This window comes from Pelodiscus sinensis, chromosome 5 (assembly GCF_052426305.1).
Source record: "Pelodiscus sinensis isolate ZL-2025 chromosome 5, ASM5242630v1, whole genome shotgun sequence".
Lineage (NCBI taxonomy): Eukaryota > Metazoa > Chordata > Testudines > Trionychidae > Pelodiscus > Pelodiscus sinensis.
Window position 1 is genome coordinate 135,507,370 of NC_143056.1, and position 15,622 is coordinate 135,522,991.

A 15,622-nucleotide genomic window follows, 5' to 3' on the forward strand; every position below is an offset into this window, starting at 1 on the left:
GCAGGGGCACTGGCTGGGATCACACCCGGGCGGGGGGACTGGCAATAATCACACCCAGGCAGTGGTGCTGGTATTAGAGCCAGGCTCCTTTAATACTTGCAGCCCCAGGTTAGAAATCCCCCACCCTCCTATTTACATCCTGCCCCCATTAGCAGCTGGGGGGCAGAGCCTGCAGTCTGTGGGGGGTAATTCCCCACCCACTTCCTGGTTATTGCTACCGTGAAGGGTCCCGCAGCTGCTGGAATCGGGCTGGGTTGCCCCCTGGGGAGGCAGGAATTCAGTGCCTCAGGCCGTCCCCTGAGATTCCCAGGGCACCCCCCCTCCGCACTGGGGGGCTCTGAGCTGGGCCACACTGAGCACGCCCAGGTTCCCAGGGCTGCCCCCAAGACGTCAGGGTTAAATACGTGGGAAGCAGCGGCTCTGGGCGCCGGCCCAGCCCCTCATGCAGCAGGGCGCCCAGCTGCGCCCATTGCGCAGGCTGGCAGGTCCGTGGTGGGGCGGGCTCAGTCCAGCGCCTGCCCCCCGGGGCCGTGCCCGTTGTGCAGCGGGGCGCCAGTGGCATGCGTGCGGCGGAAGAGGCGGAAGGCCCCGCGGCAGATGAGGCCGAACCAGTAGAGCTGGGGGGCCAGGAGCAGGCCGGCGCCCAGGTTGTAGGAGGGCGGGATGGCGAGGGGCACGCGGAGCAGGGGCAGCCCGGCGTGGCGCCCGTAGGCCCAGTACATGTAGGGGAAGAGCAGGATGCGGCAGCAGAAGAAAGTCACCAGCATGAGCAGCCCGTTCACCTTGTGGAGCAGCGTGTGCTGCCGCTTGTACTGCGGGGGAGAAGCGGGTGAGGCGCCGGCTGCCCAGGCTGGGCACACAACGGGGCACCCCCCCAGGGCTGGGCACAGAACACGAGCGCCCCCCCCCCCAGGGCTGGGCACACAACGGGGCACCCCCCCAGGGCTGGGCACACAACGGGGCACCCCCCCAGGGCTGGGCACAGAACACGAGCGCCCCCCCCAGGGCTGGGCACACAACGGGGCACCCCCCCAGGGCTGGGCACAGAACACGAGCGCCCCCCCCCAGGGCTGGGCACACAACGGGGCACCCCCCCAGGGCTGGGCACAGAACACGAGCGCCCCCCCCCCCCCAGGGCTGGGCACACAACGGGGCACCCCCCCAGGGCTGGGCACAGAACACGAGCGCCCCCCCCCCCAGGGCTGGGCACAGAACACGAGCGCCCCCTGCCCCCCCAGGGCCGGGCACAGAACACGAGCGCCCCCTGGCTCCCTCCCCCAGGGCTGGGCACAGAACACGAGCGCCCCCCGCCCCCTCCCCAGGGCTGGGCACAGAACATGAACGCCCCCTGCCCCCCCCCAGGGCTGGGCACAGAACATGAGTGCCCCCCGCCCCTCCCCAGGGCTGGGCACAGAACACGAGCACCCCCCGCCCCCTCCCCAGGGCTGGGCACAGAACACGAGTGCCCCCTGGCTCCCCCCCCCAGGGCTGGGCACAGAACACGAGCGCCCCCTGGGATCCCCAGAGCTAGGCACAACACAGGCACCCCTGTCCCTCCAGGCTGGGCACACAAACTGGGTGCCCCAGCACCCACGGGGCTGGGTGCAGAACCCAGGTGCCCCTCCCAGGCTGGGTACAGAACCCAGGTGCCACCCCCGGGCTGGGCACTAAACCCAGGCACCCACCCCCCGGCTGGGCACAGAACCCGGGGTCCGGGCATGCCCCCCACACACTCACCAGGATTAGCACCTTGCCCAGGCAGACGAAGGGGGTGCTCAGCTCGGCCATGAGCATGCAGCCCAGGAAAAAATCGCCCTTCCCCTGGCGCCATAGCTGGGGAGAGACGGGGTGAGGGGCAGCCCGTGGGAACAGCCCCCCCTTGCCTTTCCCCCTGTGGGTGCGGGAGGGGTCATGGAGCCCCTGCAGGTGAGGGAGGCCCCCGTTGGCATGGCAGGGAGTGCAGGGACCCCACCCCGGAGGTGTGGGAAGGGGCGGGGGGGCCCCACAGGTGTGGGAAGGGACATGGGGGGCCTGCAGGCAGGGAAGGGGGTGCAGGGGCCCACACGTGTGGGAAGGAGGGCACTCACCACGGAGATGGGGAAGCAGACCAGCACCATGCAGAGGTGGTGCAGCACCATGAGGAACTCCTTGCGCAGGTAGGCGCGGGCGACGGTGCGCAGCGAGCGAGGCCCCACGCCCTCGTGGCCCTTCACCCGGTACTTGTGCCAGTGGCACAGGAACATGGCGTAGATGTCGTAGACGAAGTAGGGCACCGCGAACTGGGTGTAGGCGCCCGCCAGCCAATGCCTGAGAGAAGGCAGAGCCCTTAGGGAAGCGCTTACCCTTCTGGGGGCCCCCAGGCTGGGGCCAAAATGAGGGGTTCAGTTTGTGGGAGGGAGCTGCCAGGGAGCAGGCTGCTGGGGTGTGGGAAGGGAGTGTGGGGTCCTGGGAGAGGGTGGGGAGCAGGCTCCAGTAGGAGGAGGGTGAAGGAGAGGGTGATGCTGCAGAGCCTGGGAGGGGGGACGGGGTGGGGTGCGGGGCCCAGGGAGAAGGAGGGTGTCAGAGGGGGTGGGGTGCGGGACCCAGGGGGAAGGAGGGTGTCGGAGGGGGTGGGGGTGCGGGGCCCAGGGGGAAGGAGGGTGTCGGAGGGGGTGGGGGTGCGGGGCCCAGGGGGAAGGAGGGTGTCGGAGGGGGTGGAGGTGCGGGGCCCAGGGGGAAGGAGGGTGTCGGAGGGGGTGGGGTGCGGGACCCAGGGGGAAGGAGGGTGTCGGAGGGGGTGGGGTGCGGGGCCCAGGGAGAAGGAGGGTGTCGGAGGGGGTGGGGGTGCGGGGCCCAGGAGGAAGGAGGGTGTCGGAGGGGGTGGGGGTGCGGGGCCCAGGGGGAAGGAGGGTGTCGGAGGGGGTGGGGGTGCGGGGCCCAGGGGGAAGGAGGGTGTCGGAGGGGATGGGGGTGAGGGTGCGGGGCCCAGGGGGAAGGAGGGTGTCGGAGGGGGTGGGGGTGCGGGGCCCAGGGGGAAGGAGGGTGTCGGAGGGGGTGGGGGTGCGGGGCCCAGGGGGAAGGAGGGTGTCGGAGGGGGTGGGGGTGCGGGGCCCAGGGGGAAGGAGGGTGTCGGAGGGGGTGGGGTGCGGGGCCCAGGGGGAAGGAGGGTGTCGGAGGGGGTGGGGGTGCGGGGCCCAGGGGGAAGGAGGGTGTCGGAGGGGGTGGGGGTGCGGGGCCCAGGGGGAAGGAGGGTGTCGGAGGGGGTGGGGGTGCGGGGCCCAGGGGGAAGGAGGGTGTCGGAGGGGGTGGGGGTGAGGGTGCGGGGCCCAGGGGGAAGGAGGGTGTCGGAGGAGGTGGGGGTGAGGGTGCAGGACCCAGGGGGAAGGAGGGTGTCGGAAGGGGTGGGGGTGCGGGACCCAGGGGGAAGGAGGGTGTCGGAGGGGATGGGGGTGAGGGTGCGGGGCCCAGGGGGAAGGAGGGTGTCGGAGGGGGTGGGGGTGAGGGTGCGGGGCCCAGGGGGAAGGAGGGTGTCGGAGGGGGTGGGGGTGCGGGGCCCAGGGGGAAGGAGGGTGTCGGAAGGGGTGGGGGTGCGGGGCCCAGGGGGAAGGAGGGTGTCGGAAGGGGTGGGGGTGCGGGGCCCAGGGGGAAGGAGGGTGTCAGAGGGGGTGGGGTGCGGGACCCAGGGGGAAGGAGGGTGTCAGAGGGGGTGGGGGTGCGGGACCCAGGGGGAAGGAGGGTGTCGGAAGGGGTGGGGGTGCGGGGCCCAGGGGGAAGGAGGGTGTCGGAGGGGGTGGGGGTGCGGGGCCCAGGAGGAAGGAGGGTGTCGGAGGGGGTGGGGGTGCGGGGCCCAGGGGGAAGGAGGGTGTCGGAGGGGGTGGGGGTGCGGGGCCCAGGGGGAAGGAGGGTGTCGGAGGGGATGGGGGTGGGGGTGAGGGTGCGGGGCCCAGGGGGAAGGAGGGTGTCGGAGGGGGTGGGGGTGCGGGGCCCAGGGGGAAGGAGGGTGTCGGAGGGGGTGGGGGTGCGGGGCCCAGGGGGAAGAAGGGTGTCGGAGGGGGTGGGGGTGCGGGGCCCAGGGGGAAGGAGGGTGTCGGAGGGGGTGGGGTGCGGGGCCCAGGGGGAAGGAGGGTGTCGGAGGGGGTGGGGGTGCGGGGCCCAGGGGGAAGGAGGGTGTCGGAGGGGGTGGGGGTGCGGGGCCCAGGGGGAAGGAGGGTGTCGGAGGGGGTGGGGGTGAGGGTGCGGGGCCCAGGGGGAAGGAGGGTGTCGGAGGAGGTGGGGGTGAGGGTGCAGGACCCAGGGGGAAGGAGGGTGTCGGAAGGGGTGGGGGTGCGGGACCCAGGGGGAAGGAGGGTGTCGGAGGGGATGGGGGTGAGGGTGCGGGGCCCAGGGGGAAGGAGGGTGTCGGAGGGGGTGGGGGTGAGGGTGCGGGGCCCAGGGGGAAGGAGGGTGTCGGAGGGGGTGGGGGTGCGGGGCCCAGGGGGAAGGAGGGTGTCGGAGGGGGTGGAGGTGCGGGACCCAGGGGGAAGGAGGGTGTCGGAAGGGGTGGGGGTGCGGGGCCCAGGGGGAAGGAGGGTGTCAGAGGGGGTGGGGGTGCGGGACCCAGGGGGAAGGAGGGTGTCGGAAGGGGTGGGGGTGCGGGGCCCAGGGGGAAGGAGGGTGTCAGAGGGGGTGGGGGTGCGGGACCCAGGGGGAAGGAGGGTGTCGGAAGGGGTGGAGGTGCGGGGCCCAGGGGGAAGGAGGGTGTCGGAGGGGGTGGGGTGCGGGGCCCAGGGGGAAGGAGGGTGTCGGAGGGGGTGGGGGTGAGGGTGCGGGGCCCAGGGGGAAGGAGGGTGTTGGAGGGGGTGAGGGTGCGGGGCCCAGGGGGAAGGAGGGTGTCGGAGGGGGTGGGGGTGCGGGGCCCAGGGGGAAGGGGGGTGTCGGAAGGGGTGGGGGTGCGGGGCCCAGGGGGAAGGGGGGTGTCGGAGGGGGTGGGGGTGCAGGGCCCAGGGGGAAGAAGGGTGTCGGAGGGGGTGGAGGTGCGGGGCCCAGGGGGAAGGGGGGTGTCGGAGGGGGTGGGGGTGCAGGGCCCAGGGGGAAGAAGGGTGTCGGAGGGGGTGGAGGTGCGGGGCCCAGGGGAAAGGAGGGTGTCGGAAGGGGTGGGGGTGCGGGGCCCAGGGGGAAGGAGGGTGTCAGAGGGGGTGGGGGTGCGGGACCCAGGGGGAAGGAGGGTGTCGGAGGGGGTGGGGGTGCGGGGCCCAGGGGGAAGGAGGGTGTCGGAGGGGGTGGGGGTGCGGGGCCCAGGGGGAAGGAGGGTGTCGGAGGGGGTGGGGGTGCAGGGCCCAGGGGGAAGAAGGGTGTCGGAGGGGGTGGGGTGCGGGGCCCGGGGGAAGGAGGGTGTCAGAGGGGGTGGGGTGCGGGGCCCAGGGGGAAGGAGGGTGTCAGAGGGGGTGGGGTGCGGGGCCCAGGGGGAAGAAGGGTGTCGGAGGGGGTGGGGGTGCGGGGCCCAGGGGGAAGGAGGGTGTCGGAGGGGGTGGGGGTGCAGGGCCCAGGGGGAAGGAGGGTGTCGGAGGGGGTGGGGGTGCGGGGCCCAGGGGGAAGGAGGGTGTCGGAGGGGGTGGGGGTGCAGGGCCCAGGGGGAAGAAGGGTGTCGGAGGGGGTGGGGTGCGGGGCCCGGGGGAAGGAGGGTGTCGGAGGGGGTGAGGTGCGGGCTCTGGGGAGGGGGTATGGGGGGAGGGAGGGGGCAGAAGAAGGGGCTGCAGGGTGTACGGCAGAGGGCCGGCAACTGGGTCAGTTACCTGGCCCAGCTCCTGGGGGGCAGAGCGCCCCACACCGGGATTCCCGGGAGCCGTCGGGCTGGGGCCCGTGGCGAGCACCCCAGCGAAAAGCAGGAAAGCAGCATGTAGAGCCGCTGCCCCTGCCAGGCACCCCCTGCACCCCGGGGCGTCAGGGCTGGGAGAGCCGGGGCTGCTGGGGTGCCAGGACTGAGGGCGCCGTAGGGACCCGGGCGGGGCCAGGCATCCCTGGACCTACTCCCCCATCCACAGTGGGGGGAGGGGGACCTTGCCAGGGCGACTCAGCCTGGGCCCCAGGGGGAGGGGCCTGTCGAGTGGGCGGAGTCAGGAGACAGCGGGTGGGATCGATGGAGTATTGACCGGCCACAGCTGCTGCAAGGTCACAGGGGACGCAGCCTCCCCCGCGGGCCCCATTATAGCCAGGCACTGCTGGGACCGGCCTCGCCCTGCCCCCCGCCTGCCGGCCCCCCGCCGGCCCCCCGCCCGGCCCCCCCAGCCCGGCCCGCCTGCCGGCCCCCCCCCGGCCCCCCCAGCCCGGCCCGCCTGCCGGCCCCCCGCCCGGCCCCCCCAGCCCGGCCCCCTGCCGGCCCCCCAGCCTGGCTCCCCGCCCGGCCCCCTGCCGGCCCCCCCAGCCCGGCCCCCTGCCCGGCCCCCCCAACCCGGCCCCCAGCCCGGCCCCCCGCCCGGCCCGCCTGCCGGCCCCCAGCCCAGCCCCCTGCCGGCCCCCCCAGCCCGGCCCGCCTGCCGGCCCCCCGCCCGGCCCCCCCAGCCCGGCCCGCCTGCCGGCCCCCCGCCCGGCCCCCCCAGCCCGGCCCGCCTGCCGGCCCCCCGCCGGCCCCCCCAGCCCGGCCCGCCTGCCGGCCCCCCCAGCCCGGCCCCCCAGCCCGGCCCGCCTGCCAGCCCCCACCCGGCCCCCCCAGCCCGGCCCCCTGCCGGCCCCCCCCGCCTGGCTCCCCGCCCGGCCCCCTGCCGGCCCCCCCAGCCCGGCCCCCTGCCCGGCCCCCCCAGCCCGGCCCCCAGCCCGGCTCTCCGCCCGGCCCGCCTGCCGGCCCCCAGCCCAGCCCCCTGCCGGCCCCCCCAGCCCGGCCCCCCGCCCGGCCCGCCTGCCGGCCCCCAGCCCGGCCCCCCCAGCCCGGCCCCCCGCCCGACCCGCCTGCCGGCCCCCCCAGCCCGGCCCCCCCCTGCCGGCCCCCAGCCCGGCCCCCCCCCGCCCGACCCGCCTGCCGGCCCCCCCAGCCCCGCCCCCAGCCCGGCCCCCCCCGCCCGGCCCGCCTGCCGGCCCCCAGCCCCGGCCCCCCCAGCCCGGCCCCCCGCCCGACCCGCCTGCCGGCCCCCCCAGCCCGGCCCCCAGCCCGGCCCCCCCCGCCCGACCCACCTGCTGGCCCCCACAGCCCGGCCCCCCGCCCGACCCCCGCCTGCCGGCCCCACACCCCAGCCACTCGCCCAGACGCTGCCCTGCAGCCCTGCCCCCTGCCCCACCTCCTGCCCTGCCATCACCCCACAGCCCAGCCCCCCGCCCTGCCACCGCCCCACAGCTCTGTCCCCTGTCCTGACACCACCCTCACTACCGCCTGCAGCCCTGCCCCCCAGCCCTGCCAGTGCCCGCCACTCCCGCCCCCCAGCCCCTGCCAGCCCAGCCCTGAGCTTGGTTCCTCCTTCCTCACTTGGCCTCCAGCCCAGCCAGCGCACCTCTGGGCCAGTCTTGCTGCCAAATTGTGCTGACAGAGGCCTTGCCCACTGTGAGCTTATGAGGCCCCAAGCCAGAGCCGCAGCCTGGGATGCTGCAGGGGGAAGAAGGAATCTGGGTCTGTCACAAGTGAGGGGCACCAGCTCCACTGGCGGGGTCAGAGTCTGGGGCACTGGCAGATCTGGGGGGCAGGGCTGGGCTAGGACTGTGGGACAGGAGTGGGGAGCAGCGGCAGGGCTGGGGACAGGGCCGGGGCCGGGCCGGCAGGGCTGGGGGCAGGGCCGGGGCCGGGCCGGCAGGGCTGGGGGCAGGGCCGGGGCCGGGCCGGCAGGGCTGGGGACAGGGCCGGGGCCGGGCCGGCAGGGCTGGGGGCAGGGCCGGGGCCGGGCCGGCAGGGCTGGGGACAGGGCCGGGGCCGGGCCGGCAGGGCTGGGGGCAGGGCAGGGCCGGGGGGGCCGGGCCGGCAGGGCTGGGGACAGGGCCGGGGCCGGGCCGGCAGGGCTGGGGGCAGGGCCGGGGCCGGGCCGGCAGGGCTGGGGACAGGGCCGGGGCCGGGCCGGCAGGGCTGGGGGCAGGGCCGGGGCCGGGCCGGCAGGGCTGGGGGCAGGGCCGGGGCCGGGCCGGCAGGGCTGGGGACAGGGCCGGGGCCGGGCCGGCAGGGCTGGGGGCAGGGCCGGGGCCGGGCCGGCAGGGCTGGGGACAGGGCCGGGGCCGGGCCGGCAGGGCTGGGGACAGGGCCGGGGCCGGGCCGGCAGGGCTGGGGACAGGGCCGGGGCCGGGCCGGCAGGGCTGGGGACAGGGCCGGGGCCGGGCCGGCAGGGCTGGGGACAGGGCCGGGGCCGGGCCGGCAGAGCTGCGGGGCGCTGGCAGGGCTGGGGACAGGGCAGGGGCTGGGCCGGCAGGGCTGCGGGGCGCTGGCAGGGCTGGGGGCAGGGCCGGGGCTGGGCCGGCAGGGCTGGGGGCAGGGCCGGGGCCGGGCCGGCAGGGCTGGGGGCAGGGCCGGGGCTGGGCCGGCAGGGCTGCGGGGCGCTGGCAGGGCTGGGGACAGGGCCGGGGCTGGGCCGGCAGGGCTGCGGGGCACTGGCAGGGCTGGGGACAGGGCCGGGGCTGGGCCGGCAGGGCTGCGGGGCGCTGGCAGGGCTGGGGACAGGGACGGGGCCGGGCCGGCAGGGCTGGGGACAGGGCCGGGGCCGGGCCGGCAGGGCTGGGGACAGGGCCGGGGCCGGGCCGGCAGGGCTGGGGACAGGGCCGGGGCCGGGCCGGCAGGGCTGGGGACAGGGCCGGGGCCGGGCCGGCAGGGCTGGGGACAGGGACGGGGCCGGGCCGGCAGGGCCGGGGCCGGGCCGGCAGGGCTGGGGGCAGGGCCGGGGCCGGGCCGGCAGGGCTGGGGGCAGGGCCGGGGCCGGGCCGGCAGGGCTGGGGGCAGGGCCGGGGCCGGGCCGGCAGGGCTGGGGGCAGGGCCGGGGCCGGGCCGGCAGGGCTGGGGACAGGGCCGGGGCCGGGCCGGCAGGGCTGCGGGGCGCTGGCAGGGCTGGGGACAGGGCCGGGGCTGGGCCGGCAGGGCTGCGGGGCGCTGGCAGGGCTGGGGGCAGGGCCGGGGCCGGGCCGGCAGGGCTGGGGACAGGGCCGGGGCCGGGCCGGCAGGGCTGGGGGCAGGGCCGGGGCCGGGCCGGCAGGGCTGCGGGGCGCAGGCAGGGCTGGGGACAGGGCCGGGGCTGGGCCGGCAGGGCTGGGGGCAGGGCCGGGGCCGGGCCGGCAGGGCTGGGGGCAGGGCCGGGGCCGGGCCGGCAGGGCTGGGGGCAGGGCCGGGGCCGGGCCGGCAGGGCTGGGGGCAGGGCCGGGGCTGGGCCGGCAGGGCTGGGGGCAGGGCCGGGGCTGGGCCGGCAGGGCTGCGGGGCGCTGGCAGGGCTGGGGACAGGGCCGGGGCTGGGCCGGCAGGGCTGCGGGGCGCTGGCAGGGCTGGGGGCAGGGCTGAGGCCGGGCCGGCAGGGCTGGGGACAGGGCCGGGGCCGGCCGGCAGGGCTGCGGGGCGCTGGCAGGGCTGGGGACAGGGCCGGGGCTGGGCCGGCAGGGCTGCGGGGCGCTGGCAGGGCTGGGGGCAGGGCCGGGGCCGGGCCGGCAGGGCTGGGGGCAGGGCCGGGGCCGGGCCGGCAGGGCTGCGGGGCGCAGGCAGGGCTGGGGACAGGGCCGGGGCTGGGCCGGCAGGGCTGGGGACAGGGCCGGGGCCGGGCCGGCAGGGCTGGGGGCAGGGCCGGGGCTGGGCCGGCAGGGCTGCGGGGCGCTGGCAGGGCTGGGGACAGGGCCGGGGCTGGGCCGGCAGGGCTGCGGGGCGCTGGCAGGGCTGGGGACAGGGCCGGGGCTGGGCCGGCAGGGCTGCGGGGCGCTGGCAGGGCTGGGGGCAGGGCCGGGGCCGGGCCGGCAGGGCTGGGGGCAGGGCCGGGGCCGGGCCGGCAGGGCTGCGGGGCGCTGGCAGGGCTGGGGGCAGGGCCGGGGCCGGGCCGGCAGGGCTGGGGGCAGGGCCGGGGCCGGGCCGGCAGGGCTGGGGGCAGGGCCGGGGCCGGGCCGGCAGGGCTGGGGGCAGGGCCGGGGCCGGGCCGGCAGGGCTGGGGGCAGGGCCGGGGCCGGGCCGGCAGGGCTGGGGGCAGGGCCGGGGCCGGGCCGGCAGGGCTGGGGGCAGGGCCGGGGCCGGGCCGGCAGGGCTGGGGACAGGGCCGGGGCCGGCCGGCAGGGCTGCGGGGCGCTGGCAGGGCTGGGGACAGGGCCGGGGCTGGGCCGGCAGGGCTGCGGGGCGCTGGCAGGGCTGGGGGCAGGGCCGGGGCCGGGCCGGCAGGGCTGGGGACAGGGCCGGGGCCGGCCGGCAGGGCTGCGGGGCGCTGGCAGGGCAGGGGGGAGCCCGGGGCTGGGCCAGCGAAGGGGTCGTTTGCCGTGGGGCTCTGCTCCCGCCCCACGGGAGGCCAGTGACTGGCTGGCCGAGGCTCAGGCTGTGCAGGCTCTAGGGCTGGCTGGCCAATAATTTTTGCTAAGTGCACTTCAAACAAATTTTAAGTAGCCCCGGGCCATGCTGGAGGGGGCGGGGCCTAAACAGGAAGAGGCGGGGCTATTCCACCCCCAGCCCATGATTGGTCTGGGGATGGGGGGAGCCCCTTTGTCCCCCTTCCCTCTGGAAGAGGCTTGGCAGGTGCCCTCACCCCAGGCCAATCAGGGCCTGGGGGGAGTGCAGGAAGCCTCCTCCTCTCCCCCGCCCTGATAGGCCTGGGAGTGGGGGGCACAGGTCCCTGCTTGGCAGGCTGCAGCCGGCCCTGTGCCCCCCTGCTCTAGGTGCAGTTGCCATGGAAACAAGCCCTCCTCCCGCAGTGACGGGCGGGGCAGCAGCAGCCAGCCTGGCCACCCCACCCCAGGGGGCGGAGGCCTGAGCGCTGCTGGGCTGGGAGCTAATCACCCGGCTGATCCGGGCCCAGGGGATTAGCACGTGGGCCCAGCTGGGCTGGGGGGAGAAGGGGGATCATTCCGGCTCAGCCAGGCCAGGGACAGAGGGGCAGCCAGGAGCGGGAGCCTGCCGAGGGCCGTGGGACCCAGGAGTCCTGCCCCACGCGGGACCCTGGGGGCGGCCCCGTCCACTGGGCTGAGCAACGCAGCCGCCGGCAGGGCCCAAGCCCAGCCCCTCAGCACCATGGACAAGCGACTCCAGCATGTGCGCCCCCCCCCCCCCCCCCCCCCCCCCCCCCCAGGGCCTGCCCCTCCCCACAGGGCCCTGCAGGGAGCGCCCGGGAAACCCCCCCAGGGGCCTGCCCCTCCCCACAGCACCCTGCTGGGAGCGCCCGGGAAACTCCCCCAGGGGCCTGCCCCTCCCCACAGCACCCTGCTGGGAGCGCCCGGGAAACTCCCCCAGGGGCCTGCCCCTCCCCACAGCACCCTGCTGGGAGCGCCCGGGAAACCCCCCCAGGGGCCTGCCCCTCCCCACAGCACCCTGCTGGGAGCGCCCGGGAAACTCCCCCAGGGGCCTGCCCCTCCCCACAGCACCCGGGAAACCCCCCCAGGGGCCTGCCCCTCCCCACAGCACCCTGCTGGGAGCGCCTGGGACACCCCCCCAGGGGCCTGCCCCTCCCCACAGCACCCGGGAAACCCCCCCAGGGGCCTGCCCCTCCCCACAGCACTCGGGAAACCCCCCCAGGGGCCTGCCCCTCCCCACAGCACTTGGGAAACCCCCCCAGGGGCCTGCCCCTCCCCACAGCGCCCTGCTGGGAGCACCCGGGAAACTCCCCCAGGGGCCTGCCCCTCCCCACAGCGCCCTGCTGGGAGCACCCGGGAAACCCCCAGGGGCCTGCCCCTCCCCACAGCGCCCTGCTGGGAGCACCCGGGAACCCCCCCAGGGGCCTGCCCCTCCCCACAGCACCCTGCTGGGAGCACCCGGGAAACCCCCAGGGGCCTGCCCCTCCCCACAGCGCCCTGCTGGGAGCACCCGGGAAACTCCCCCAGGGGCCTGCCCCTCCCCACAGCGCCCTGCTGGGAGCACCCGGGAAACTCCCCCAGGGGCCTGCCCCTCCCCACAGCACCCGGGAAACCCCCCCAGGGGCCTGCCCCTCCCCACAGCACTCGGGAAACCCCCCCAGGGGCCTGCCCCTCCCCACAGCACTTGGGAAACCCCCCCAGGGGCCTGCCCCTCCCCAAAGCGCCCTGCTGGGAGCACCCGGGAAACTCCCCCAGGGGCCTGCCCCTCCCCACAGCGCCCTGCTGGGAGCACCCGGGAAACCCCCCAGGGGCCTGCCCCTCCCCACAGCGCCCTGCTGGGAGCGCCTGGGACACCCCCCGAGGGCCCTGCCCCTCCCCACAGCACCCTGCTGGGAGCACCCGGGAAACCCCCCCAGGGGCCTGCCCCTCCCCACAGCGCCCTGCTGGGAGCACCCGGGAAACCCCCCAGGGGCCTGCCCCTCCCCACAGCGCCCTGCTGGGAGCACCCGGGAAACCCCCCCAGGGGCCTGCCCCTCCCCACAGCACCCTGCTGGGAGCACCCGGGAAACCCCCCAGGGGCCTGCCCCTCCCCACAGCACCCTGCTGGGAGCACCCGGGAAACCCCCCCAGGGGCCTGCCCCTCCCCACAGCGCCCTGCTGGGATCACCGGGGACATCCCCCCAGGGGCCTGCCCCTCCCCACAGCGCCCTGCTGGGAGCACCCGGGAAACCCCCCAGGGGCCTGCCCTCCCCACAGCACCCTGCTGGGAGCACCCGGGAAACCCCCCCAGGGGCCTGCCCTCCCCACAGCACCCTGCTGGGAGCACCCGGGAAACCCCCCCAGGGGCCTGCCCCTCCCCACAGCGCCCTGCTGGGAGCACCCGGGAAACCCCCCAGGGGCCTGCCCCTCCCCACAGCGCCCTGCTGGGAGCACCCGGGAAACCCCCCCAGGGGCCTGCCCTCCCCACAGCACCCTGCTGGGAGCACCCGGGAAACCCCCAGGGGCCTGCCCCTCCCCACAGCGCCCTGCTGGGAGCACCCGGGAAACCCCCCCAGGGGCCTGCCCCTCCCCACAGCGCCCTGCTGGGAGCACCCGGGAAACCCCCCCAGGGGCCTGCCCCTCCCCACAGCACCCTGCTGGGAGCACCCGGGAAACCCCCCCAGGGGCCTGCCCCTCCCCACAGCGCCCTGCTGGGAGCACCCGGGAAACCCCCCAGGGGCCTGCCCCTCCCCACAGCACCCTGCTGGGAGCACCCGGGAAACCCCCCCAGGGGCCTGCCCCTCCCCACAGCGCCCTGCTGGGATCACCGGGGACATCCCCCCAGGGGCCTGCCCTCCCCACAGCGCCCTGCTGGGAGCACCCGGGAAACCCCCCCAGGGGCCTGCCCCTCCCCACAGCGCCCTGCTGGGAGCACCCGGGAAACCCCCCAGGGGCCTGCCCTCCCCACAGCACCCTGCTGGGAGCACCCGGGAAACCCCCCAGGGGCCTGCCCTCCCCACAGCGCCCTGCTGGGAGCACCCGGGAAACCCCCCCAGGGGCCTGCCCCTCCCCACAGCGCCCTGCTGGGAGCACCCGGGAAACCCCCCAGGGGCCTGCCCTCCCCACAGCGCCCTGCTGGGAGCACCCGGGAAACCCCCCAGGGGCCTGCCCTCCCCACAGCACCCTGCTGGGAGCACCCGGGAAACCCCCCAGGGGCCTGCCCTCCCCACAGCACCCTGCTGGGAGCACCCGGGAAACCCCCAGGGGCCTGCCCCTCCCCACAGCACCCTGCTGGGATCACCGGGGACATCCCCCCACAAGGTGCCTGCCCTCCCCACAGCGCCCTGCTGGGAGCACCCGGGACATCCCCGGGCCAGGGGCCTGCCCTCCCCACAGCGCCCTGCTGTGAGTGCCCGGGACACCCCCCCTCAGGGGCCTGCCCTCCCTACAGCGCCCTGCTGGGAGCACCCAGGACATCCCCCCCCAAGGGGCCTGCCCTCCCCACAGCGCCCTGCTGGGAGCACCTCTGTGGCCCAGTCTCTGTGTCCCCCTCTGCGGGTGCTGGGCACGGCTGCAGGGGGCCCTCCCTGTGGGGCAGCGGGGGAAGCGGGCCGCCGGGGGGAAGCGCACTCACTGGTCATCGATAACGTGTTTGCAGGAGCTGAAAACGATGTACCCAGCGGTGGAGGCCATGACTGCTTGGACAGAGGAGACCAGCCTGCCGAAGAGGGAAACGGGTCAAGGGGCAACCTCGTCTCCCTGCCCCCGTCCTGCCGGCGCCCCCCATCTAGCCCCAGAGCTCCTTCCAGCCCAGCGCTGCCCCAAGCTCTGCCGGTGCCCCCCACTCCCGCCCCGCAGCCCCCGCCGGCCCAGCCCTGCCGGTGACCCCCACTCCCGCCCCGCAGCCCCCGCCGGCCCAGCCCTGCCGGTGCCCCCCACTCCCGCCCCGCAGCCCCTGCCGGCCCAGCCCTGCCGGTGCCCCCCACTCCCGCCCCGCAGCCCCTGCCAGCCCAACCCTGCCGGTGCCCCCCACTCCTGCCCCACAGCCCCTACCAGCCCAGCCCTGCCGGTGCCCCCCACTCCCGCCCCACAGCCCCTGCCAGCCCAGCCCTGCCGGTGCCCCCCACTCCTGCCCCGCAGCCCCTGCCGGCCCAGCCCTGCCGGTGCCCCCTACTCCTGCCCCGCAGCCCCTGCCGGCCCAGCCCTGCCGGTGCCCCCTACTCCTGCCCCGCAGCCCCTGCCGGCCCAGCCCTGCCGGTGCCCCCTACTCCTGCCCCACAGCCCCTGCCAGCCCAGCCCTGCTGGTGCCCCCCACTCCCGCCCCACAGCCCCTGCCAGCCCAGCCCTGCCAGTGCCCCCCACTCCCGCCCCACAGCCCCTGCCGGCCCAGCTATGCTCCCCCAGCCATGCCTGTACCCCCCCACTGCCGCCCTGCAGCCTCTGCCAGCCCAGCTCCGGCCTGCCCCCAGCCCTGCCAGTGCCCCTCATTCCCACCCCACAGCCCCTGCCAGCCCAGCCCTGCTGGTGCCCCCCACTCCCGCCCCACAGCCTCTGCCGGCCCAGCCCTGCTGGTGACCCCCACTCTTCCTCATAGCCCCCGCCCACTCAGATCAAGGCTTTTTCCCTTGCTCCCAGTCCTGCCAGAGCCCGTCAGTCCTGTGTGGCCATAACTACTGCTTGCGGAGCAGGGTGCAGAGGGGCCCGGCGAGAGTGGTGGGGGAAGCAAATGGCTCTGGGGTCCCCGAGGGCGCCTGAACTGGTTGGGGCTCGGAGGCCCAGCTGCCATCACCTTGGAAATCCCCTCTAATGTGACAGGGAGAGCAGAGGGGGCAGGTTCCCAGTGGCAGGACGAAGCAAAGGAGGATGCAGCGGGAGGAGCGAAGGGGCTAGGGTGGGACAAAGGTAGGGAGACAGTGGCAGGATGGGGGGCTGGGGGCAGCGACAGGAGGGAGGGAGGGATAGAGGCATTGGCGGGACGAAGGAAACAAGGCCTCAGTGGGAAGGAGGCCACAGCAGGATGAGGGAAGAAAGCCGCGATGGGGCTGGGGGAAAGAGGCCTCGGCCTCCTACAATCAACCCAGCACTGCCTAGCTCCCCTCGTCCCACCACTGCCTCTATCCCTCCTACCACTGCTACCTCCTATGCCCATCCCACTCCTGCCACCATCCCGCCACAGCCTCCTACAATCAACCCAGCACTGCCTAGCTCCCCTCGTCCCACCACTGCCTCTATCCCTCCTACCACTGCTACCTCCTATGCC

The 15,622-nt window shown here is 76.9% G+C and overlaps 1 protein-coding gene across 9 annotated transcripts in view; it reads right to left on the reverse strand.

Moving 5' to 3' along the window:
* The window catches only part of TLCD3B (TLC domain containing 3B), a 26,204-nt gene continuing 10,582 nt past the window's right edge, over positions 1–15,622 (reverse strand). For 4 of the 9 annotated variants that reach the window (XM_075917398.2, XM_089779092.1, XM_089779091.1 and 1 more), the window contains 4 exons: positions 13,997–14,080; positions 2,088–2,307; positions 1,738–1,833; positions 8–812 (listed from right to left, as the gene is read on the reverse strand). In XM_075917398.2, coding sequence (XP_075773513.2) covers positions 504–812; positions 1,738–1,833; positions 2,088–2,307; positions 13,997–14,080 — 709 coding nt within the window. In that variant the 3' untranslated portion in view covers positions 8–503. Of the gene's footprint in view, positions 813–1,737; positions 1,834–2,087; positions 2,308–5,750; positions 6,256–13,996; positions 14,081–15,622 lie in introns of those variants that run through there. The other 5 variants (XM_075917397.2, XM_075917395.2, XM_089779093.1 and 2 more) reach the window with 3 other exon arrangements.